A 25,900-nucleotide genomic window follows, 5' to 3' on the forward strand; every position below is an offset into this window, starting at 1 on the left:
AGTCGAGATTTGGCTTTATTTCAGATTCTGCCAAAGCTAACTACACCAACACTACAAGCGGCCACCAGCATGCAATGAACCCACGCAGTGCTCTATTCTAAAAACGCACCAATACAGGTGAAGACGTTTTCCATAGTGGTCGTAAAGTGGTGCTGCTCTGCCAGCCGCATTTATTCAGTTAACTTCTGTGAAAAGCGTTTACAATAACTTTTGGGGTGAAGTTAGTTCATATCAGACAAAGCAGAAGTACCGTATTTACTTGAATGTAACGTGACGGGTGACTTTACATGCTGCCTAGCGGGAAAAAAATAAAAGCACGAATGTAACGCGAGGATTAGGGATGCAAAACAAAGTACCTTTAATAGACATCGTGGCCAACAGGTTTACTCATCTTCCTCGCTTTTGGAGGCCGACTTCTCAGAAACGGAGTCCTCCTTTTCGCTATCGAACTCTCCCGGTAACTTCTGCCGCATCGATGTTGTTCGCCGTAGAGAGAATCCATTCATCTTCATGAACATTTGGGCCCACCCACGAGATGCTCTGAACTTCCCATCTCCCGAGCAACGTCTCTAACATTCCCACGGATCAGCTCGACACTGACCCCCATGAGATGGTTGCGCTGCTCTATAACAAAGTCTGCCACTTTTTTCTCCAGCTTGACGTGAAGGCCGTGGCAAGGCTCACGAAATCCTTTGCGGTCGGTCTCACATTTAAAAAGCCCCTTCCGCTGCAGCCGCTATCCGCGGACGGTTGACTCTAGTTGACTCGTTGATGTCAAGTCTTCGAGCTGCCACAGAATTCCCGACCTCTTAGGCTAACAGGATCGCTTTTCTCTTAAAATGAGCGCCGCATTGAGCACGACGCGTTGCCATCGTGTGCACTGAATCAATACACCGCGAGCGACGCCACAGGAACACGACGCGACAATGTGTTGGGCCCGATGTCGCAACGAGCACAAAAAAATGAGAGAACAACGCTGACAACGCTTTGACTTTGGATGGATGAGGATTTGGCTTCACTGGTACTCATGTTGCCAGCATAAGACCGCAAAACTGCGGTAACCGAAACCAAGCTGATTGCTTTAAAATGGCTGCACCGCGGCACTGCTTTAGGCCAATCGAAGTGTGGTATTCGATTATAACGTCAGGGTAAACTTTAAGGAGAAAAAATCCGGGGAAATAAACTCGCGTTACATTCGAGTAAATACGGTAACAGGAAATGAAAATGAAAATTTGTTTTTGGAGAAAGGAAATGGCGCAGTATCTGTCTTGCATTTCTCAGGGGGCATCTGAACCATGCCATAAGGGAAGGGATAAAGGAGGGAGTTAAAGAAGAAAGGAAGGAAGAGGTGCTGTAACGAGTAATTTCTACCACCTGGGGATCTTTAACGCGTGCACTGACATCGCACAGCACATGGCGCCTTAGCGTTTCGCCTCCGGGTTCGAACCCGGGAACTCCGGATCAGTAGCCAAGCGCCCTAACCACTTAGCCACTGCGGTGAGGCGAAGTAACCTAGCGAGTATGTGGAAATTGAACATCTGAAATTTGAAGTGCAAATGTACCCTTGGGGGGAATCTGACCCACCGGTTCCTTGAGCACATCAAGAGCAGGCAGTTTGATGCCTGCAGCTGTTGCATAGAGGCCGACCATCAGTCCTCAACAAATGCTACCTGTGTTAACGATGAGAATACTGGATTCATTGGCAGCGTTATTTGTTCGCTTGGCTGAGCAGTCCATGCGTGTCACGAGCAGCCTATGTGTGTCACAAGCAGTCCATGGGTGTCATGTTGCATTTTTTCCTGCTTACAACGACACGTTGAAGCAGGCTTTCCAGCGTGCCATGTTATGGTTTGAAGCTTTGAAGTTGCCGAGCTTCATTTGGACCATCAGCTTGCATGCATGTTCTTGAAGGAGGTGGTTGCTTACCACTCACCCCGCTGCCCACTCAGGATCAAAGTCCATGAGTGCTTTGTCAAGCCCTTCGGTGAAAACCAGCTGTCTGTTCTTCATGGCTGTCTTGAATTTGTGTTTGCTGTGGTACTGTTGTAGAAAGGACTGGTAGTCGTCATTCCATTTGCGAACGCGTTTTCTGTCCATCTGGAAATGTTTTGCAGTTTTGCTGATGTCTCCATTTTTGTGCCTCTGAATAGTGCAACTGTTTTTCATGGTCGATGCTGGACGCGAGCGCTGATGAACACTTGTGTGGCATGCAGAGGAATGAACATCTGCTGGTTGTTCATGACTTGTTTATATCTCCCTCATTTTTTTGGTATGTACCTGGATGTCAACTTCGGTCTTATCTTCCCCTTATTTTTCCGCTATCCTATTCTTCCCATCTACTGCCACTCCCCCCCTTATCCAGACTCTCGCCAGTTATCATTTACTGGGACAATTATCATCTCAGTAAACTTTCCTCCCTTTTCTAAGAAAACTTGGGCTACACGAATATTTTCTAACGATTGAATACTGTGCCAATTTTTGGCGAAACCACAACTTCTGGGAAAATTATCTGAAAATCGAGTTCAGAGTGCCAGGAAAACAGTGCAAAGACATCCTCTTATATTTTTTCTGTGTCGTTTATCGTGTCGACCAATCATATTCAGATGCTACTAGGCTTGGACCTGATGCGAAATTCCGCAAATAGGCTTTCCTGTATATGACACAAAATGGCCGACCGCTCGCTTCGAATAATTATGGTGCGAAAGCAAATTTTTTGTTTATTTGTTTGACCCTTCCATATTGTGTTACATACCTAAAGCCCATGGCCATGGCATTCGTCCTATCGCCTTCTTAACTCTCCTAGCTTGAGCTCCACCACCTCGTTTTGTTCAACCATGATATGCGAAATTTTGCACCTGTGAAAATATAGGCGTCAAACAATGCAAGTGATTGTGTAAAATTCCTGCCTGTTGCGTAGTGCATTGTAACCGGTGGACCTCTCACGTGTCTGTTATGGCAGGCGTAATGACTGGATGGCCCCTGTTGCTAGGTCAAAAGATAGCCTTGCTGCATATTTGATTTCTGAGCTTCACCGTTAGCCCACGGTGACAGCAGCTGTCACTTTACGCTTTCACTGGTCGTCGAGAGTAATTACTCCGAACCGAGCTCCGCGCCTCTTCTGGATGCTGACTGGCGTGTCACTAGTCATTTCTTTTTCCTTCCTAAAAGCAGTCTCGCCGTTTAGCGACACCTATGTGTGTTCCGCTCACTTACTTCCACGTTGTTCTACCAGCACGCCGACACTGCACGCTCATCGTGAGCTTTTTGGTGTTTGTGTGATGGAGCTGCCTCATGAGGCTGCCCCGCATTTTCTCATTTCTGGCAGATATTTTTTTTTTTTTTTTCAGGGGGTGCGAGGCATCCTTTAAATCGACCTTCAGATAATTCAGGCAATTTTTCCTGGTCCCTTAATTTCACATTAACTTTTACTAGCCGTTATGTCACTTTTATTTGCGTAGTAATGTATCACTTTATGGATTTCATTTTTCGTGGCCTTGTCGTATATTTTTTTTGGTATCGTGCCAAGTCAGTCTAGTTTCGATTTCAGATGCGCAGTATCTTGAAAAAAAAAAATTAAGGGCAACAGCATTTGCTGCTTTCATTTTCGAAAATATTTTTTTCCGTTCTGAAGAAATATTTGATGTGCAAAACCATTTTTTTTTTTCATATTCAAATTTGAAAATTTTAGTATTCACACACCCCTGAAGAAAAAGTGATAGGGGTTTAACGTAGTTAAACCAAGTAGACGTGCAAAAGCATGTGTTCGTTCTTCAATTGGAGGGTACACTTATGCTCCGCCATAACGGTATGACGCGATAGCTTTAGTGGTTTAATGCCCATATATGCAGAATTGGTCATTCTCTGGTATTGGTCATTGGCGAGTCCTCATACCACTATCATCGCAGTGGTGCAGCGGTTAAGCGATGCGCCACTGCACTGGCAGGCTACTGTTTCTATCACAAGCCACTGGTAGAGATTGTGCGGCCCATTTTGCTCTTCCCAAGCAACCTCTCATGACCATTCATTAATTGAACTGCCACCTGCCTCCCATTGGGTACAGCTGGAGCAACCCTCCTCCAAACTTACCTGAGCTTCCTCCCATTGGCTGCAGCTTGTGCGACCCTCCCCTAAACTAACCCGATCTTACCACAGTAACTGAGGTAAGCTTGGGTTAGTTTGGAGCATGGTACAAGAGAAGACAAGATTCTTGTTGAGGCTTGTACGTCTGGTGTAGTGCTTTCGCACTGAAACCAATATCCCCCACCCCCCATCTTACCGTAGTAGCTCGGGTAAGCTTGGGTTAGTTTGCAGCATGGGATAAGAGAAAACAGGATTCTTGTTAGAGTTTGTACGCCCGGAATAATGCTTTCGCACTGAAACTATTATCCCCCACCCCCCATCTTGCCACAGAAATTGAACAAGTAGTAGGGGTGGTAGTATTATCTCTTTTGTTTGGAATGAGTCGCCGGGCGGTTTTAGTGGACAGATGGATCATCCGGGGCCATCGGACCTTTTCGGGGACGGAACCTTTCGGGCTTTCGAAGGCATTGAAGCAGACATGATTTTTAGGGGGTGAGCAATGTGACATGACTTATATTAAATTAGATATTTCACCCCCAGAGGTGGGTGGGCAATATTTCAGATGGGGTACGTGTTCTCCAGGAACTCTACGGTGGAGAACATGTGTCCGGCTTTTGATTTATTATTGCAAGTTGCACTTGGGGCGTTCTAACAGCGACATGGATGAAACAGGGCCATGATGTCGACTGAGAAAAAAAGTTGCTCCACGCTTATTTACTTATTTTTTGGTGTCTGCTGTAGTTGCGTTTCTCTCATTTGAGAAAGCTTAAAAACAATTAACCTTCTGGCTGGACAGAAATGAAAAATCCCTGCGCTTTAATTCTCCAGAGTTCTTCGATGACTGCATGAGAAGAGGAATTTTAACTACTGTATTTACTCGTCTTTTCTAATGCTCACTTTTTTTTCTGGGACAAATTGCCTAGGACATGCACATTATAATTGACTACGAAAATGAAACTACGCCAGCAACACCCTGTTGTCATCAGCATCGCAAAAATGGTGGCTTGGTACTTCTTGCACATTGATTTTGTCAGTATCGCCTACTGCAGTCTTGGGATACTGAGAGGCCTCGCGCGCGTTCGAAGTGTCCCGTCAGCTAGCCGCCAACCTGCACTTGAGCAACATGGAAACGTCGGTTACAAAGATGCGTCGAGTGAACTCGACGCTGGGTTAGAAAAAAAAAGCAGCCTTGCGTACAGGAACTTTTTAAGCATACACTGGCGCAGCCGGGTAGCCTCGTGCCGAACGCGCAACCGTCGCTGACACTGTCGTGCAGGGCACTTAAGTGTGATGTTATGAGAGCGCTGCATACGCATTGAAATAAGAAGGTAATCTTGCGTACACAGGCAAGTGGCAAACGGGAGGCTGCACATGCATATTTCTTTATCGAAGCCTGAAAATCTGGTGGGTGTTAAAAAGGAGTAAATACAATACCTCATTTATAGACAGGAGTTAAATCAGCGTCACTGACACTACAGTGTCCAAGCAACTTCTGATGCACACGCCCAGCCATGTTGAGCGCTCCTAGAGAAAAAATTAAATGGCACTTTTCAGTGAGTGAAGAGTGGCAGCGAAAGACCGCTCTTGTAGGTTTCAAACCACAAATTCCTGCTGCAGGCTGAACTGCTGTGGTGTTTTAGTAGAGCTTTGCAACACCAGACGCACGTCTCGGCGAACACACACCGTTGCTTCCACCAAAAGGCACTCTGGACCTGATCGGTTTTCTATTACCGCTTATGACTCAACATCTGAGCCTCGTAGAAACTGCCAAATAACGTCCTCCTGTCAAGTAACATTGGTGACATGTCTCTCCAGCTTCTCCATCCTGCCTGTATTTTGCGTCCAACACCTAAGTCAATTTCTCCATTGTTGCATTCTGTGGTCCCACGGTACATGCAGCTGCTTACTTACCTGATTGTGCCCTTCTCCAGTATCAGACCCCAGTATTTCTTGCGTCTGAAATTTGCATCCACTTTTGTGGCAGTTATGTAGAAGTGCCTAAAGCTGATATGCTGCTTATACTAGCTGCATTGCATTACTCTACACAAGTGTGCAAGTGAAAGGACCATAGGCTTCATGGCGTTGCTCTTCCTGAACAAACCAAAGACAGCTTTTAGTTCACCCCATAAGCACATTACACTTTGTACATGTAGAGATGCTTCCAGGCGTTTTACTTTTAGAAAATTTGTTGATTGGATTGAAGGATTGCAGTCAGGAGAACCCGAGCAGAATTTGCGTGTCCAATGTTTTTATGCAGGCATTTTACTTTTAGAAAATTTTTTGATTGGATTGGATTGGAGGATTGCAGTCAGAAGAACCCGAGCAGAATTTGTGTGTCCAATTTTATTATGCTGCTTTATGTTCTTGAGCATATATGCATCAACCGGCTAAGATAACTGCTGCCTTCGCCATCATGTTGAACCACCAATACATTGCAACAGATAGATTTCGGATTGAGATTTGGTCCTTTTCACCCCTTAAAGCAATGCCGACAGCCAGGTGACTCTGCTGTGAATGTCAGGTAGGGAAAGTTACTGCCTGGTATTGAGGGCATGACTGATGCACTTGATCACTGTGTATATGACGAAGTAGTACCAGTGGCCCAAGAACTCCACGTCATCTTGTGACATGAGTGCCAACATCCAGCTGAGCGCTGCACCAGTTGATCAACAAATCTGCTTTTATCGACCGCCGCTGTCTCCAAGCACACCGAGTGACGCAATGTTCTTGCGCGTCCTGCCATTGTGACTTGACTCTGATAGGACCATTATGCATGCTAACTTGGAGTATGGCTGTGCCTTTTCAGTGCCAAGAAGGGATTACAGTTGTAGAAGGGTGTGCACTTTAATGCAGGGATCTCAAGCTCATGGTGCTATGCTGGCACCATCGGCAAACATTTGTCTCCCACTGGATGTCATGTACACAATAAGTCATGATAATCATGTCATGAACACAATAAGAAAATATAGTCAAATACTTAGGGGAAACCCCCAGGTGGAGTAAATCTGTTATTATTTAGTATCCTCGGAGTGTGTAGGCCTAGGAATGACGGAGAGTGGTACGAACACCCGTGTGATAGCACACAAGTGGACTTCAATCAATGCGTCGTTGCTTCACACCTGGCTAGACCTCAGATCAGGGCCAATTTTTCAACTATGAAGTTTTGTGAAAGCTCTATAGCTTTTCCTTGCTGCCATAAGGGTGCACATGGGTGGATGCTAATGAGTAATTACTCCCTTGTTACAATGAGAAAACGTGGTATGGATGGAAAAGAAACAGAAATGTTACTTCTCGGCGTTACCAAAGCAAATGTTGAAATTATCAGGGCCAGCAGGCCGGACGTAAAGCTCTGCGGGCCGCATGTGGCCCACAAGTCGCGTGTTTTAGACCCTTGCTTTATTGTGACTGTCTGCTGCTTGCCAGAAAAAGAATACAGTCTGGCCTATTTGTAACAGCTACTGTAATGAACGGTTGCTTGCTAAGAATGAAGGTGGTGCTACCATCAGAACTTAAATACCATCAGGATATGTATTAGGAGAATGGGACGGCATCCAAGATTAAATGAACAACCGTGACTGCATCAGTTGGTAAGAGCGAGGAGGTGCTGTAAACTTGCCCACACAGCCGAAAATCCTGTTTCCCACAACAGTGGTGACTGAAGACAATCTCCCCCTGGTCAACCCCCCCCCCCCCCCCCCCCTAAAAAGAAAAAAAAATTAAATGCCACAGTGAAATGGTAGACAACCGCCGGCAGAGCACGTGCTGACAGGCTATAATTTCAGTCAGTGCGTGTGTGCTTCTCAGTGAGGTGAAGCATCCAATGTAAAGGAAGCAATCTGCTGGATATGAGACAGAGGCAGTTTTTATAGCATGAAACTACTGCACACCATTGGTGTCAACCATTTATGTCACTTTGAGTATTTTGAATATCAATCACGTGGCGTGCCTTGCTGTCCCATCTGATCACGTGGCATGTGTCACGTGCCCGATCTGCTTTCTGTGCTGCCACTGTGCGCTGGTTGCGTGCTGGCAACAGATGGTACAGTTGATATGCTCTGCGCACATGTGCACTGCACTAGCTTCGTCATCGCATCTTTACAAAGTTGTCGAGGATCGGAGGCTCCAAAGCTGATTTATATCACGAGTCTAAGGGCTGCAATCCCGCCTAAGATGATGGCGGATTGTATCTTCGACTTTTTGCCACAGAATGCAAGGTGTTCTTTAGGCGGTGGGTCATCCAGCGCATGCTGATTGGCTAACCAGGTGCCGACGTTCAAGTTCGGATCTCTTCATTGATGAGAAGGGAATAAGTTTGTGCACCTTGATTTCGTCTTGAATATGGACGTGTATCACGAATTGCTTCCGCAAGGCAGTGTATAGGTTTAGGAATGACGGAGAGTCATTCAAACACCTGCGTGATACCACGCAAGTGGATTTGAAGCAGTGCATCATTGCTTCGCACCTGGCCAGACCTGATGTCGCTGAGATTACTGTATATTGCTACGTATATGTCAACACCGAATATAGGTTGACTCGAGATATAAGTCGATGCTGACACACCCCCACCCTCTATCCTCTCACACCACCACTTCCTGCTGATGCACTCTGCAGAATGGCATTGAGGGCATGCGTGCAACTCAAAGCAATAAATGTGTAACAATACAATCGCAAGACAAGCATTCGGCAGCGAGTGGAGTTTAGAAGTTTAAAAAAGGCATTCCGTCCTGCCTTCAGCACTCAAGTGTGGCAGGGCTGACTTACGGCAAACTGAACTACCAGTGGTCCTATAGTTTCGAATTCCAATGCGACATGCGCCCCGGAGATTATCAGAAGTCTGCTCTCACGCTACCTACCGCTCGTCCGAGGAAGTGACCGCCAGTTCAGAGGAGCCGGGTTAACGACGCACAATTTGAATTTCCTTTGGTGGAACTGATTTGCACACGAGATATCTATTTTTTTTTTTTTTTTGTACACGCAGAGCTCCATGCGTCTTGCTGGGAAGAGCACTGGCACAAGGTGCATACTGCGTGCCTTTTGTCTGAAGCTACCTTAGGTGCTTTAGACGCAGTTTTGCGTGTTGCGAGCAGATTATTTCTATATTAGAAGTGTTTAACTTCAACATCAAATGGATGGTGTTTTCTTTTACTGTGTTCACATTTTTGTTGCTTATGGCACTTCTATCTTCGTCCCGACCAGGCCGATAGTACTTCTAATAAATAAATAGATAGGTTGGCTCCGTGCGTAAGTTGATCTCCCGATTTTGGATGGCTGCTTTTCTAAAAAAGGGCCGACTTATATCGGACAGTATATGGCATTTCGTTGGTGCTGATGATGGCACTGGAATTGCAAAGCCATGCTCTGACGAAGCCATTGTATGCGAATTACAAGCTCAACATGATAGCCAGGAATATGATGAAGATGATTATATATGAGGCAACCAACTTACCACCAAATGACATGAACGCATCAACTATGATTAATTATTCCAGTCCCTAAAGTAGCTCTTTGGCAGCAAGGGTCTTGGCAAGGACCGCATGACCATGCTGAATGAAGAGTTTTGAAAGCTTTGTGAAAAGGTCTGCAGATGTGCATAATGGAGTTCTCTTTTTTTTTTTAAGAAGTAATTGCCTCTTGTGTATGGCTTCGTAGTTTTGACTGTAGTATAGGAAGTCAACTTACTGCACACTTCAAATACAACAAATACAGTCCACTTGATTGTTATGGCCATTATAAGTGGACTCGAAGGTAGCTTTTTTTACCTGACTTGATAGGTGAATCAGCTTTATCGTCTGCCGTACTGTGAGTGTGGTTTGCTGCCTGTCAAAAAATTTTCGTAATGAACCTGCTGACTGCGAGAATGGTCTATGCAGTCTAGTGGGCAGATGGGTTTTGCTCTACAGTGGAAGTGCTGTATTGGCTTCAGTATGGCACTCTTTACTGGCTTCAGGTCTATATTTTCAAAATATTGTTACAGGCATGACAAGGATGACTTTGAAAGCTTGGAGAAAAAAAAAACGAGGAAGAAGTAGCCATGTTAGTTTTTCGTGGGCTAGCGTCTGCCAGCTAGCAGCTGCCAGTCTATGTGTGCCAGTGTGTTGAATAGTAACTTTACGGACGTTACAGTTTGGTGGAGGTTGTGGATTTGATCCCCCAGCATCCTCAGTGGAACTGCCACAGCCCCTGGAGCCTCGGCGCAGCCGTCGCCTTGCCGGACTTCCGCCACTGCCAGTCACCGTGCAGCACAGGGATGAGCATTGCTCAGCACTTCAGGACCCTTTACGCCCAGCTGCTAAACGACCTGTGTCGACTCCCAGCCGACCTTCTCAATCATACCGGGAGCCACGGCCATTCGCTGGCACAGCAGGCGAAAATGTTGATGACTGGCTTACCAACTACCATTGGGTGAGCTGATACAACTGGTGGGACTCTGCCACTCAACTTGCCAACATTGTTTTCTTCTTAACTAACACCGCCCTGTTTGAAAATCACGAAGATTCGCTAACCACATGGGAGCGCTGTGTCATCGAAAAACAGTGTTTCGGTGACTCCGTCATGCGCAAGGAGCGCGCCGAGCAAACACTCACTCGGAGAGCCCAGCTGCCCATTGAAACATGCACTACTTTCGCCACAGAAGTCCTCAAACTGTGCAAGAACATCAACTCTCTCACGGCCTAGGAATATAAGGTCAGTCATCTTTTGAAGGGCATTGCGGATGAAGCCTACCATTTCCTCATTGCCAAAGATCTGGTGACCGTCTCCGACCTCATATGTCACATCCGCAAGTTTGAAGCCCTAAGGACACACTGCATAACACCAAAGCTTGGGCAGCTGGCGAATGTAACCACTGTACCCAGCGTTGACAATAATCTTTGCTTGACTATCCAGCAGATTGTACGTGAAGAACTTTACAACTGAGTCCCCACACCCGGCATACATCACCTGTGGCCTCTGACCCTTATATTTTGCAAAGGGCCGCCTCCACGCTGCCTTCACTGCCCGGCCTACCCTCCATCAATGCAGTCTCCGTCACTGCTCCCACCGACTGCCCGCAATCATGTTTCGACCCTCGTCTTTCTTCGCAGTGTTCTGATCCATGCTACAATGCTTCCTCGCAACCTCTTGTTCTTCCAGACGACAACTTCGGCTGGCTGATCAACGCAACCATGCATACGGCTATTCTACGCCTCCTGAATTCTGTGAACCCTTTCAGGGCCTGCGTTATTTTCGCCCCACTCCCGTTTGCTACTGGTGTGACATCCCGAGCCATATTTCATGATGCTGCCACAGTTGCCCACCGTCACAGTATGGGCTACCCATGAATCCTGCCTCACCCCGTGATCGCAACTTCGAGACCCCTTGGCACCGGCGCCCCTTTCACACAAGCATTTCCAGTCTGACAGAATCCGGCACCATTCCCCGGTCTCCGACCGAAGTTCTACCCCACTGTCCACCTCTCATGCACGGCATTCGCTACTGCCAGAAAACTAGTCACTGTGGCCGGTGGAAGTGAGGTCGCTGGACACCATTGACTGCTGACTGCTCACATTTATCCCTCCTTCTGTTGGGCTGAAAAACAAGATTCATGCGTTTGTAGACGATGTTTCAACTCTGGTGTTAGTGGTCGCAGCTGCCACTATTTCTGTTCCGAGTTTATCTTTTAAGTACCTGTTAGGACTCAAAGTGTGTCATTTTGTAACATGGACCCCCATGAATTTTGATAAGTCACATGGGCCACCAGTTAACCGCTGACGTTATCGAGGAACTCCTCTGTGTGTGAATCACATTTCCGACATTCGACCCCATACCATCCTCAGACCGATGGGTTAGCAGAGCACACCAGCAGTCTCACCAATATGCTTTCTATGTACATTGCTTCGAATCACAAGAACTGGGACTCTGTTTTGCCGTTCATCACGTATGCTTTCAACACTGCCAGACATGAAACAACAGGCTACACTCTATTCTTCCTTCTTTATGCGCATTCCTCCCAGCATGCTCTCTATGCCATTCTCCTTTTTTTCACCGATGGTGACCCGTGCTTAGCATATACCGTACTTTCTGCCTGGCTGAAGACGCTCGCCGGCTTGCCCGCCTGAGGACTCTCGCATCCCAGGACTGCTCAAAAGCTCGCTATGACGGCCACCTTCACCATATCACCTACCTTCCTAGCGAATTTGTCTGGCTTTGGTGACCAATCAGAAAGCATGGGTTGCACCAGAAAATGCTGGCACGCTACACTGGTCTTTATGTCATCGTGGACCAACTCGGTGACATGAACTACTGCATTGCAGGCCCTACTGCCAGTGGTCAACATTCCGCACAAACTGAACTTACACACATTGCCCCAGTTGAAGCCCTGCCATTCTCATGACAATGCCTCACTCGCCCAGAGGGCTTCGTCTGCGGAAGGGGAAAGTGTTAACAGGCGCGACGACAACGACTCTGGAAGCTAGGAGAAAAAACGAAGAACTAGTGCATGTTGGTGTTTCGTGAGCTATCATTTTCCAACTAGCGGCTACCACTCTGTATGTGCCTTGTTGTCTAATTACTACAATAGGTTTATTAAGTTAGAAAGTAAGAAACTTTATTGCTTGGCTGGACTTGAAAAAATTACACGAATTGCTTGACACCAATTGGGCAAGCCTATGGATGCGACTTGCACGAACAGCATTAGTCACCTGGTTGACATTGAGCACTATATTTTGTTTAATCTATTGGGTATTGGAGGGCTTATGCAGAGCTCTCAAACATTACTGGAATGATCACAAAAACCTCCAGAACAGATCTAGTGGATTATTATGTGACCAAAAAAATTGTTTGGTGTTTGCTTTAAGTAGAATGCACACATTGCTACATCCTAAGGAAAATTCTTGAGAGCACTGGCTTGCTCTAGGCATGACGAAGTAAATGTTTTATTTATTTATTTGTTTATTTATACTGGTGGTGCAGCCAAGACAGGAGTTGGTTTTATTTACAAATGTACGCACCTTTGCAACATATTAGAGCGAAAGGTCTAATCCAGACGTTCAGAGCCTAGCAAGACCATCTCTTGCTTGCATGTGCCTAGCGCGGGCGCTCCTCATCATCGTCTTCGACACAGCACTGCCTAGCGCGAGCGCTCCATTTTGCGGCACTGCCCGCTCATCTTTGCTTTCTATGCAGCATTACTCCAGTAGTTCTGACCAGAGCAAAATCATCTGTTGCGTGTCTGCTAAAAAAAAAGAGAAAATTGAGTCAGTCATTAGATGTATGCCTCAGTTTCAGTTATTCATGTATGAAAAATCAGTAAAATCTTTTGGCCCGTGCTTTTGCTCTGAAAATGTTGTAAACCTACTCTTTCATTTTTTTACACTTGGAATAGAAAACATTTAAGGTCCTTATAATTAGCAGCATTTGGCACATCAGTCAAAACACATAATACAACAATTTGCTGTATCAGCAGATTTTTAAAATCTCGTTGTTATTAAGGTTCAGTTACAATCGGAGCACTTTCCTTTCGGGTGACCCAGCTATTCCATTTGCGCTCAACTCTAGATTTACTGACTTCAGTATGCAATACATTCTTACTGTACCCCTTCTATTTCCGCTGTATGGCACTGTGTGAAAGTCTGGAATTCTTGAACCACATGGAATGATTCCAGAATTGTTCTAGCTTCTCATGTGGAACTGCTGCTCCGCTTCATAAATTCTGCTGCACCTGACTGTTGCAGCAGGATGTTATGTGCCTCTTGCTCTTTGTGTAGTGGCAAGTTACAGTTGTGAAGAACTAGAACTATGTACCAGGTTCTCTGGACCTCTGGATGATTACATAACTTTTCTCTTCGTTCCTTATCAGGTCCCTGCTGGATCAACGACTGTTCTGGCGATAATGGGGCGAATGGACCTCGTCGACCAGGTCACTGGAGGCTTGCGGCTACTCTGAGGGATTCTGCACTCTCGATAGGAGTGAGCGGCCAGAAAGCAAAGAAGCCTTGTGATAAGCCAATGTTTCTGCGATTTCCAGCCCACTGACCCCTGTCTCTGAAGCCAAACAGGCTGCAGCTTCTCCTCACCCATCTGTGTTTCTAATTATTTATGTGGAAGTTTTTTTTGCGGTGTTCCTGACAAGCCGGGGCTGTCTTTCAAGTTTGGTCAGAGCATTGTGCGAATAATTGTAAGCTCTGCCTCTTGTTCATGGCTTTTGCCAAAGCATATCCTCATCGTACAGTATTGTCAAGACAGCAAAGGCTTTATTTGGTGCTTCTGTAAACGTATGGAGGCAAAGTGAGGCACTGTGGTAGTGTACATGAGTGGTTATAATGGAGGCAAGGGCTGAGTGAAGCACTTGTATTTTCTTACATATGCATTACATATGGCTGTTATTATAGTAAAATAGCATTCCATGGCAGGCGTTTCTTCTACTATATTGTAATCTTGAAGGCACGTAGCTGTGTACAACGTTATGACATGCTTTTGTCACAGTGCTTGAGCAGTGTTGAAATTCTGATTGTACCAGGGAGCACAAGTGTTTTCATCGTTCACTTTTGTGCGGAGGAGCCAACTGTAGGGGCTTACATTTTCTAAGAGAAACATTAAAGCTTGAACAATGCAAGTCGGGCGTCTTGCTTGCAGCTTTGTATTGAAGAAGAGCATTTTCTATTGCCGATCAAGGGTATCTTGAAATCTGACAGTCCTTTCTTCTTTTTGCACACATTTTCTAGTCACTTTGAGGGACATCTTAGAGACTGCTAACATTCAGGGACATTCAGGTGCTTGTATAGTAATGGCTTTTATGTGTTAGTGGCATGCCAATATTGGTCTAGTTGGGATCCATTTGTCACATACAGCACAGAATAACTCATAGGACAGATTAGAATGCTCAGCCTGTGTTCACTATGTGCTGCACTATAAATTAAAATAGTTCTTGTTCGTCTTGTCATATAGAGGTATTTCTTGCTCATAAAAGCAGTTTTCACTATACAGAAGGGCAGTCGCTGCGCTGGCTCTGTGGTTATGGCATTTGGCTGCTGACCTGAAAGACATGGGTTCAATCCCGGCCACAGCGGTTGAATTTTGATGAAGGCGAAATTCTAGAGGCTCATGTATTGTATTATGTCAGTGCATGTTAAAGAACCGCCAATGGTCAAATTTCCGGAGCCCTTCACTATGGTGTCTTTCATAGCTGGAGTCGCTTTTGGATGTTAAACCCCCATAAACCATAAACAGAAGGGCATAGTTTGGCACAGGTCTGTTTTTACCCACAAGTTTAAACTGAACAAAAAGAACCATGACACTATTGTAGTACTGTTAACTGGTATTTAATACAGTATTCTATGCTTTTTTTTACCTTTTTTTTGCATCCAGTTAGATTTTCAGTTTTACGCAGCTGAAACAATATGGTACTCTGGGATGAGTGCTACTGGCTGGAAGCCGCATGTTGAATGAAGGTTAGTTGTTAGGAGCTGATGCAAAGACATAATTTGTTGGTGGCCTTTGTGTGAAGAGTTTGAAACTTTTTGCACTGCTGACAACTTTTCTTTGAGCTCTACCAAGAAACCTTGTCTTTGGCTGCCACAACTGCTTCAAGGAAACTTGGCTTTGCTGCACAGAAAAATGGTCCCTGCAGGATTTTGGCAAAAAAAAGCTGACCATTCCTGCAGAATTGTAGTTCTAAAGCATATCCTGATGATGGTTGGTAACTAGCAACATGTACAGAAGTATGATTGTTTATACTGGCAACTGCAAGTAGTATTTCCAGTGCTTGTCTTTCTTCCTGCAGTAATACTTGAGGAAGACATGTTATGCGAAGTTAGTGCCTGTGAAACAGCTCTTTGCAAAGAACACTGCTGTGAAGGTACTGTTATGCATAAGCTCATTCATCCATTCCAACTTCATACTTCTATCTTTGAAATAGTTCTCTTGCAGGCAGATTATTGTGTGTTGTAAAGATCACACCTTGCCTCTTGCTGTGAGTTGACCCATTTGTGCATTTAATGGCGTCTTGACAATGGAGTAGCATTTCGTAGTCAAATGGAGGAGGACATCGAACGCACATCTTTTCAACTGGTCATGGGTGCTGTGCTTTAGAAAATTGATTGCTTTTAAATGCTGCGATATAGGAAGGCAGTGTCCTTAATCATATTTTTTAACCAAGAACATGTTTGTCTGTGAAAAATAACCACGTTAGCTAATTCAGCTGTAATGTTGACAGCATTTAAAAACTTTTTCATTATCTGCTTACAAGTTATGATGCTTTTTCCCACTCACATCCTGTAGCCCAGCACCCTTTGAACAGATGCTGTGCTCTTAGAGAAATGTGTTAATTCATTAATGAGCTTTGTCATCCAACGCGAGATGTATGATGAATGGAGTTGTGCAGTAGTTTTGCTTATTGCATTCATTCACTGCAGTGAAATTTTGAGGATCTGTAAGTATTCTAAAGTACTGATAATCTGGAGCCTTCTAACTGCGCCCTGTTTGAAAGCAAGTAGTGTTCCTTGGGCGCATTAGAGTGGGTAATGAAGCAGTCCATATATATGCAATGTGGTCACCTTGCATTATCAGGTTTTTTTCGCTGTAATAATGGTTACATGCTAACAAGCTGGCTTCATTCTTCAGCATCTATTATTTAAAAACATAAAAATAGTGCTTGCACTGACTGCACTAAAGTATGTTGTTGGAAGTGTTGCAGCTTTTGAGATATTGTCATTGCAGATTAGTATATACAGTCGACGACCGATTTTTCGAACTCTCTTGGGACCGCGAAAAACGACCGAAAAATCAGGCAGTCCGGAAAATCAAATTTCACTGAAAAAGTCACGAACCTAATACCATTATGCCGGAGGAAGACGTCAGTCACATTGCAAAATCAGGTGTCCGAATTTCCGGTCGTTGACTGTATAAAGCTTGTGTGGTGCTTTGGTGAGGGTTATCACTGCAGTTTTTGCTGTATTGTATAAACAAAACTAATTTGTTTATCTCGCAGCATACTATTAGCCCACTTCCATTTACATCATGTGTCATATGCAGTGAGAGTTTGAGCTATACCCGCAAGTTCTGTAAACATTTGTTGGCATTTTGCTGAGCTGCATTTTGTGAATTTTCGTAATGCAGCAACTGCTGCGACAGTAACGTTCTTTTTTGACATTTTTTTTTAATTATCATTCTGGAAGCAGTCTGGTTATTTGTTCTTGTTCTTTGTCATCACATATCATGGTGATTGTTATTGTTTTAATTTGACAAAAGCAAACTCATATTTTGTCGAACAAACAGTTATGATTGAGGTAGTACATTAAAGTTTCTGCTTACCCTAAGCCTTGCTATACTGTCGAGTTGTTCTGCTTTTGCCATGTGTTATTAGCTTGACTAGACCTTTATAAGGTTGGGGGTTTTGGTTAGGTTTGGTTGGTTCCGCACTGCACGAACCTGATGGTATTTACGAGGTAGTCTGGTCATAAATAGTTCCAAAAAAGTTGACAACACTAAGCTTGCTATGCCTGTAAAGCCCAGTTTTTATATGGTGACAACAGTTACCTGTGCCTGGAAGGAGCTTTGGTCATTAATGAAGGTAATGCTTCACTTTTCTCATTATGGCCTTGTAACTGTCATTTATTTGTCTCGTCATAATCATTTCACATAGCAGGAATACGTGATGTTACTTCAGTTATGTACCTTGGAAGTTTGGAATTCTTAACCACTGTTCTTTGAGAATGACACTTTTGAGCTGCCGTATCTGCACTTATGCCATCCTTTAATGAGCATTAAACTGCAGTGTACCAGGTTGTTATTAACCTTCGGTAAATTTGGTTTTGTTGTATTATTAGACCTTAAAAATTTATTTGCTGAGACTGGCATATTATGTTAGCATCAGCACTAAAATTGCTTTAAATATGTTTACTCTCCTTTTTGCTGGTAAAACTGATTCTTGAAGTTCTTGCCAAACATATAGTAGTTCTTTTATTAGGCATTAGTTAACCTGTGCCAAATATTTGTGTGTTATGGATGAGCCGTTGGCCCTGCTTGGTGCAGTTTCAAACTATCAGTTGTGATTCAAGCTAAAGAAGGGTGTTGGTTGGTTCTGTTCAGAAGGCTCAGGTTAGAATGAAAGCACTAGTACACTTGTCTCAGTGAAGCCTTGCTCTATTTAGTCCTTTGCTTTGGGAGGCCTTGCTCTTACTGCTCATCTCATCTCCTCTGCACATCTCTCACACATGAGCAAGCTCTCTACAGTATTCTGTGCCACTTTTTCATCTCGCAGTGGCATACTGACTCAACAGAATGCGTGGAGTATAAGACCTGCTGTTTCCCATGATTTACATTTTCTGTTAGGTATGGATACATGTGCATGAGGCACAGGAGGCATTCTTTCACTTTAATATGATTAGCTAATATAGCAGGTGTTCAAATTTGATTACCAGTATTTTTAGTTTACGTGCTGCACCATGAGCTCCAATTTTTTTTCCCTTAATAGTGCGGTCATTTTTTAAAAATAATTTCTGGTCTGATAACTTGAATCATAGAGGAACAGGCTAAAGGCCTTCTAAGACACTTGATAAAGGCCAGTCCTCCTCAAAAATTATGACAAGAGATTTGGCTGCTGTAGAATACAAAAATAATGTCATAACATATGTCCCAAACCCCTTCACTACAGATTCAGCAGTTTATATAAAGCAAGTTATCTACCTTTATGTGTTGCGAACATTTATTTAGATGCCAACTCATTTTTTCAACATGCACTTAATCTGGCCCTTTGTGGTCCCTTGGTGTTACAGGTGACTGCAAGGTGCATTGCCAGTAAGTTGCTTTGCTGGTGATGCCACAGACGGAATAACACTGCCTTTCACTGGGGACATGGACCACATGTGCAGCGGCCATTATTAGAGTTACTGTCAGGGACTCCGGGAGAGGGGGTGCAAGGGGGTGGGTTCTGCCTCGTCAACATTTCTCCAGTAAAGGCAGTGGTCCCCCAGTCTCCAGCTGTTCACATTCAGATCAGACTTCTGACAAACTCATTAATTCAAGGATGTTATTTCTGTAAAGCACGGTATGGTTAAACTAGTTGGCTTTGTAGCCAGTCTTAATGCTTTTAGTTTGATTAACCTAAAGCAATCACATCCCAGCAAAATTCATTGACTGACCAACCCCTGGTCATGGGCATGATAAGCAAAATTGAAACAGTCTACAGGAGCTCAATTGCTCTTTGCATGTATGTGCAGCCAGCATCGGATCAAATATGAACAAGACATTGAAAATCGAAACAGCAAAATGAGAATATTTTATCTGGAGAGGAATTAATACTAGCGCACCAAATTATCACTAGGATGATTCGAAGACTTTTGTATGGAAGTTTCAGTGAACCCAGACTGTGCTCTGGTGTTCACATTTTAGTTATCCTCTTTGCATTTCATTTGATGCCGATTGAACATCTTCGTAAAGCTGTGCATTTCATTTTAAGTTTTATATGCATTGAAAAAAATAGCCTTTAAACAGTGCAGACTAAGAACAATGCAAAAAAGTATGAATTGAATAAATATTTAAAGAAAAAAATTGAAGGTAACTCACAAGCTCCGTCTGTAAAGGGTATGGTGCAATGAAAGCGAAATGGGTTAATTCCATATATGCAGAATTGGTCATTCTCTACATTCATAGATCCCTGGGAGTCCTCACACCACTTCTGGCACAGTGGTGCAGCGGTTAAGCGATGCGCCTTGGCCCTAGGATATGGCAGCTGCTGCCACTGGTGGGCTTTGCGTGACCAAGTTGTCCTTCCCGAGCGACCAGTCATCAATTTAACTGCCACCAGCCATGGTGGGCAGTTTGCTTGCAATCTGGTGGGCAGGTTGTGATAACACTGCTAGGTCACATGACTTAGGTGGCCCATCTGCCTCCTAAGTTGCTTCTCTGGGGATTTTTCATGGATTTTTCGCTCATGGTCAACGATGCCGACGACAGCGGATCTTCTCCAACACGAGCTCCTTAACACTGTCGCGTTAATGTTCAGTAAATAAATAAAAAAACGAAATCTGGCATGAGCCTTTCCCCTAAAAAAAGTTTCCGGAGCCCCTGTTTACAGCAGACCTAGAGTTGCGCCTAGGTCTGCTGAATTTCTGCAGAAAGCATCCAAGTTATGCGGCAAAGCCGCATTGGGAGACAAGCTTTCCGAGCCTTTTGCTCGGTATAATTATATAAAGCAGCAATGTCGACGGTAAAATATGGGAAATGGGATTGCCAATTGATGGATTTCCCCGGCTTAATTCAGCGTATAGCGTCTGCAAACGCGAAGTGAGGCTTTGCCGCATAGCTTGGATGCCTTCTGCGGTAACTCAGCGCATCTACGGGTAACCGTAGGTACTTGCACAGTTGACATTTTTAGCATACCGTGTACCGTGCTGCCGTTACCGAAGTACCGGGAACCCGCCTCCCACTGGTGAGCACGCGCTGATTCAGATTGGTCCCGATGCTGCAGGTGCGCGCGCGCCTGCCGAGTACCTGGCTCAGCCAAGGCGATTTGCGCATGCGCACTAGCTGCGCTCGTGCTCCCGGTACTGCGGTAACGGTAGCATGGTGCATACTAGAGAGTACGTTAAAGGTGTCTAGTAACTCTAGCCGTTTTAACGCCGATGAAAGCAACCCAAAGGGACTCCGAAAGAAATCGGTGGTTGTCGCCGTCGTCTGAAGCGGGAACCTTTCATGGGAGAAGTAAATACATGTGCAAGCCCAGGGAAAGGAGAGGCTGGTGGGGAATGGCTTGTAGAAAATGTAAATATAGGGGCAGAAGCTCCTGGGCGCATAAGGAGAGGGGGCATGGATCAGTGCGTCATGGAAACATTGTTCAAAGGCTCAGTACATATGAAGTGCATGGGCAGATTGTTGGGGTAGGCACCATGCATTTCTTGGCTTCCTCGTCGGGAAAATGCGGACAAAACGGTTTTCCAACTTTCTTACTCGAAAAGGTTGGGCGGGCGAGCGGTAAGGACAGATCCCGATGAAAGCGTGCTGGAGCGACGGTGTCACGTCATCTTCCTAGCAAGTTGTCACTCATTCGTAAGTACAGGGGGGGGGGGGGGGGGGGGGGATTCTTAGTATTATTTAGTGAAGATGCCCATCACTGCATTGCATTAGGTGCCTTCGCGTGATTCCTACCTCTTTTCGTTTGTTTTTGTGGCTAGACTCACTTGTCACCCCTTCTAATTCTATCTTTCGCCGACGTCAGTGCAAAAACTTCCATTCTTGGAAATATCTCGGAGAAAATGTAAAGGGCAGAAGCACCTGTGCTCGCAAGGATGGGCGTATGAGTCGGTGTGCCATGGAAACATCTTGTTCAAGGGCTCTGTACGGGCGAAGCGCAGGGGCAGGCAAATGGGGCAGAATATACTGGCACCATGCACTTGGCTTCCTCGTCGGAGAAATGCGGTGCAACGCCCCCTACAACTGCAGCAGTTGTGAAGTTATTTCAAGTTTTCGCCGTGTGGTGTACATGCGCGACGATTTGCTGCCAGCTGTCGAAAGCTGGTGGTACCGATCACTTAAAAACCAAGACGCTCCGTCCTCCGCCCCCTAGCAGATTCTCCGCTAGCATTCGCTGCTCGGAGCCGTGGCGCCATCTGGAAATCGATGAGGCCACCTCGTGGGCGCCAAATTCAACACTGGATCTCGGAGGCTGTGACCATGTCACAGCCAAGGGCTCCGGAACAGGCGAAGCAGTGGGAGGGGGAGTAACACTTTTTTCTCCCCGAGAGAGAAATAACTTTAATTCGCACCCGTCAAAAATGGGGTAGAAGTCTATAGCCTAAAGCTCCATTCATTCCCCTAACCGTCTGCCGGAACCGCTTGGAACTAGGCGGCGGTCAGGGCGAGACCGATGACTGCGTTTTTCTTCTGCTTCGTGGTTGAGCAATAAGGTCTCCCAGGATTGTACATTTCTTTCCACTTCGATCAGGATCTCAGGAAAAATAAAATTTGTTTTTGGGGAAAGGAAACGGCGCAGTATCTGTCTCGCATCTCTGCGGACACCTTAACCGCGCCGTAAGGGAAGGAATAAAGGAGAGACTGAGGTAAGAAAGGAAGAGTTGCCCTAGTGGAGGGCTCGGGAATTATTTCGACACCTGGGGATCTTTAGCGTGCACTGACAGCGCACGGGCGCCTTTGCGTTTCGCCTTCATCGAAACACGGTCGGGTTAGAACCCGGGTACTCCGGTTCAGTAGCCGAGCGCCCTAACTGAACCACCGCGGCGGGTAAGAATCTCGGGGAGGCGTGCAATTCCAGGACATTAATAATGTACACAGGACAGGCTATAGCTATAATAAGCTTCTTAGCCTGTTTCAAACCTTGTGATCACATCACAACTAAACACATTGATTGCCAGACGCCATTTCACCACCGTGACTAGCGGAATCGAGGCTATTCGGAATCATTAACGTGCTCTGCGCGATGATGTCAGTGCACGTTAAAGATCCCCAGGTGGTCGATATTATTCCGGCGCCTTCCACACGGCACCCCTTTCTTCTTTCACTCCCTCCTTTATCCCTTCCCTTACGGCACGGTTCAGGTGTCCGCCGAGATGTGAGACAGATACTGCGCCATTTCCTTAAATAATAATTGGTTTTTAGGGAAAGGAAATGGCGCAGTATCTGTCTCGTATATTGTTGGACACCTGAACCGTGCCGTAAGGGAAGGCATAAAGGAGGGAGCGAAAGGAAGAAAGACGTGCCGTAGTGGAGGGCTCCAGAATAATTTTGACCACCTGGGGATCTTTAACGTGCACTGACATCGCACAGATCACGGGCGCCTTAGCGTTTTTCCTTCATAAAAACGCAGCCGCCGCGGTCGGGTTCGAACCCGGGCCATTTCCTTTCCCCAAAAACCAATTTTCTTTTGGCGTGTACCCGCCGCGGTGGCTCAGGGGTTAGCGCGCTCGGCTACTGATCCGGAGTTCTCGGATTCGAACCCGACCGCGGCGGCTGCGTTTTTATGGAGGCAAAACGCTAAGGCGCCCGTGTGCTGTGCGATATCAGTGCACGTTAAAGATCTCCAGGTGGTCGAAATTATTCGGGAGCCCTCCACTACGGCACCTACCTCTTCCTTTATTCATTCACTCCCTGCTTTATCCCTTCCCTTACGGTGCGGTTGACGTGTCCAACGATATATGAGACAGATACTGCGCCGTTTCCTTTCCCCAAAAACCAATTAATATTATTCGGCGTGTGTTACCGATAGTGGATACTTTTGTATACACTCGCACCCATGGTGAGGCGAAGAAGGCGCATGCAGACCAACCCTGAAATGTGCGAAAAAAAATGCACTGGATTCCTTCTGGTTACGTCTATCCAGAAGCCAATGTACTGAAGTTGTGAGATACACGAGTGTGTTGCTGAAAGCTGAGTGCACCAAGAAAAAGAAGAGCTCGCATACAAGCCGATCAGTGCACTTTTTAGAAACATCTATTGAGCAGACTGCACTGGAGTGCTTGAGGATACTTGGTGACGTGAGGACACAATGTACACCTGTGGAGTGTGCTTGATAAGAGCCGACACTGGCTTGAAGCCTTCTAGCTTTGATGGCTTGCATTCTAGCTACCGTGAATCGTACTTGCTGAGAAGATCGCTTTCGGCGGCTGAGTAAAAATGAGTCATGCGGCAAACACTAGAAATAGATCTTTAAAAAGTGTACAGCGACCTCACGTGTTGTCTGCGCACGTTGCGATGCAAGAGGGCATTCAGATGCAATTGCAATTTGTTTCTGTGTCATCGCGACGCTTAGCACTACAGTTGTCTGCGCACGTTGCGATGCAAGAGGGCATTCAGATGCACTCGCAATTTGTTTCTGTGTCATCACGATGCTTAGCACTACGAAATTTATTTTTTGGAGAAATGAGAAAAAGCAAGTGGTGTAATGTGGCCAAAATCAAAGTACTACAAGCAATTTTTTTTTGTTGAGGAAGCAATTCATTTAAGCATAGGGATATGAAATATTGCATCTGAAAAAAAAATCCACTTTTAGAATGCTCGCCACTTGTAGCCGCATTCTCATGAGGAACAGAACAGCGCAACACTGCTCGCTTCGGCGTTCCTTACCGATTGACAGGTAAGTTTGGTGTAATGGCTAAACCTCAGAATCAAAGCTTTATAGAGAGCGTCAAAACAGGACGGGAAAAGAATTGAAGGGCGCACAGCAACACAAGCGCTGACTTTCAGCAGTTTATTTCTCGCTGAGGCACGAAATATGTTCACGCATATATGTACGTTGTATATATAAAAATTGTACCTCGGCAAGAAAAAAAACGTTGGATGTCGGCGCTCGTGTGTTGTGCGCCCCTTGTCCGGTTTTGGTTTCGCGCTGTTTGTGTAGCTCAACCGCGAATTATTTTGGAACTGAAAATTATAACACTAACGAACGCACTTTTCGTTGTTTTCTTTGACGCAGCCGTCATTCACAGTTTCAATAGTTGCTGCAGTAATTATTTCATACCTTATTTACAAGCCCTTTTACACCATGTCTGCTTTTTTTTTCCTGTTTTCCACTCCTCGAGGTAAAAAGAAAAAGCTTTTTCAGAATTCTCTTTTTTCGAGCTCTCCCACTACCACCGAGCGCCCGGCAACAGCCTGCCCGCCACCACATTCCCACCCTTCGCGACGCCGCATTCCTTTTATCCCCACAATGTCGTCATAAATACGCAAGCCAAACGACACCCTGTTACCCCTAAAAAAGGAGGAGCTGAGCCGGCTCCGAAACGTCGGGATGTTTAAATTCATAAGTTTTGGTTTCAGACATTTCGCAGTTTGCTACAACCCGTCCCAACATGCTCGGACGTGTCTGGGCCAGCGCGGACAGCCACTGATGAGTCACCCTCTCGGAGCCCGGTGGTCGGAGGGGGAGCAGAGAGCAAGACGTAACGATTGGGTCTCCGTCGAGAAGCCATCCTGCTGTCGGTCTCTGTGCCAGATCTTTCTACTGTCGTGTAAATATTATATATATATATATATATATATATATATATATATATATATATATATATATATATATATATATATATATATATATATAGATATATAGATATATATATATATATATATATATATATATATATATATATATATATATATATATATATATATATATATATATATATAGCTCTTTTCGTTTGCTCCGACGTCGACTTACTCCGGCTGTCCTGCCATTGTGTGGAGTCCACGTCGCGACTTCCAGGGAATTCGGCCTCTCTACCGTGACGAACACACCGTCACTAGTTGAGCATACTTCAGTCTCGCACCTAGCATCTGCCCCGGCCTCGTTATCTAAGTTGGCAGAGTGACTGGCCCGGACCGGCGATAGTCCCGGGTTGGATCCCCGGACCAGGACATAAATTTCCCTTTAGCTACGCAGTTTTTGTGAAAGCTGTATAGTTTTCGTGTGTAGCTGTATGATAGCGCTTAAATGAGTGCTAATGAGTAGTTACTTCCTTATTAAGATAGGAATAGTTAACGCGTCTCCGCTTTAGCCTCTAGGCTGTAACCGAATGCGGCGCCGATCAGGTTCACGGGTGAAATGCGTCTTCCGGCTAAAACGAGTGCTCATTTACGTAGGGTTCGGATATGGGCTTTGTTCGATACTATGTTTGACTGTGGCACTAGCCTATACAACCTGCGAGGTGAATCGAAGTACTTCGAAGACAATGCTGGATAAATGGACTCTATTCGCTCGTGGACGATGGTATGTTGACGTGAGATATACTGGGCGTTCCAGCGAAGCCGGCCGATAATATTTCAAAGTCGGCCTTTTGAGGTGCAAGTACAGCTTCTGCAGCTCATAGCAACACTAGCAGTGGCGAGCGTCAGGAACAAG

At 45.3% G+C, this 25,900-nt stretch overlaps 1 protein-coding gene and 1 pseudogene across 1 annotated transcript in view; one reads left to right on the forward strand and one right to left on the reverse strand.

Moving 5' to 3' along the window:
* The window catches only part of LOC144128339 (putative peptidyl-tRNA hydrolase 2), a 38,113-nt gene extending 20,741 nt beyond the window's left edge, over positions 1 to 17,372 (forward strand). Inside the window, exon 6 of the mRNA XM_077661671.1 lies at positions 13,916 to 17,372. Within this exon, the coding sequence (XP_077517797.1) occupies positions 13,916 to 14,002 (87 nt within the window). The 3' untranslated portion in view covers positions 14,003 to 17,372. The remainder of the gene's footprint in view (positions 1 to 13,915) is intronic.
* Positions 415 to 2,299, reverse strand: LOC144130362 (uncharacterized; annotated as a pseudogene).
* Positions 17,373 to 25,900: the final 8,528 nt, after the last annotated feature.

This window comes from Amblyomma americanum, chromosome 4, assembly GCF_052857255.1.
Source record: "Amblyomma americanum isolate KBUSLIRL-KWMA chromosome 4, ASM5285725v1, whole genome shotgun sequence".
Taxonomy (NCBI): domain Eukaryota; kingdom Metazoa; phylum Arthropoda; class Arachnida; order Ixodida; family Ixodidae; genus Amblyomma; species Amblyomma americanum.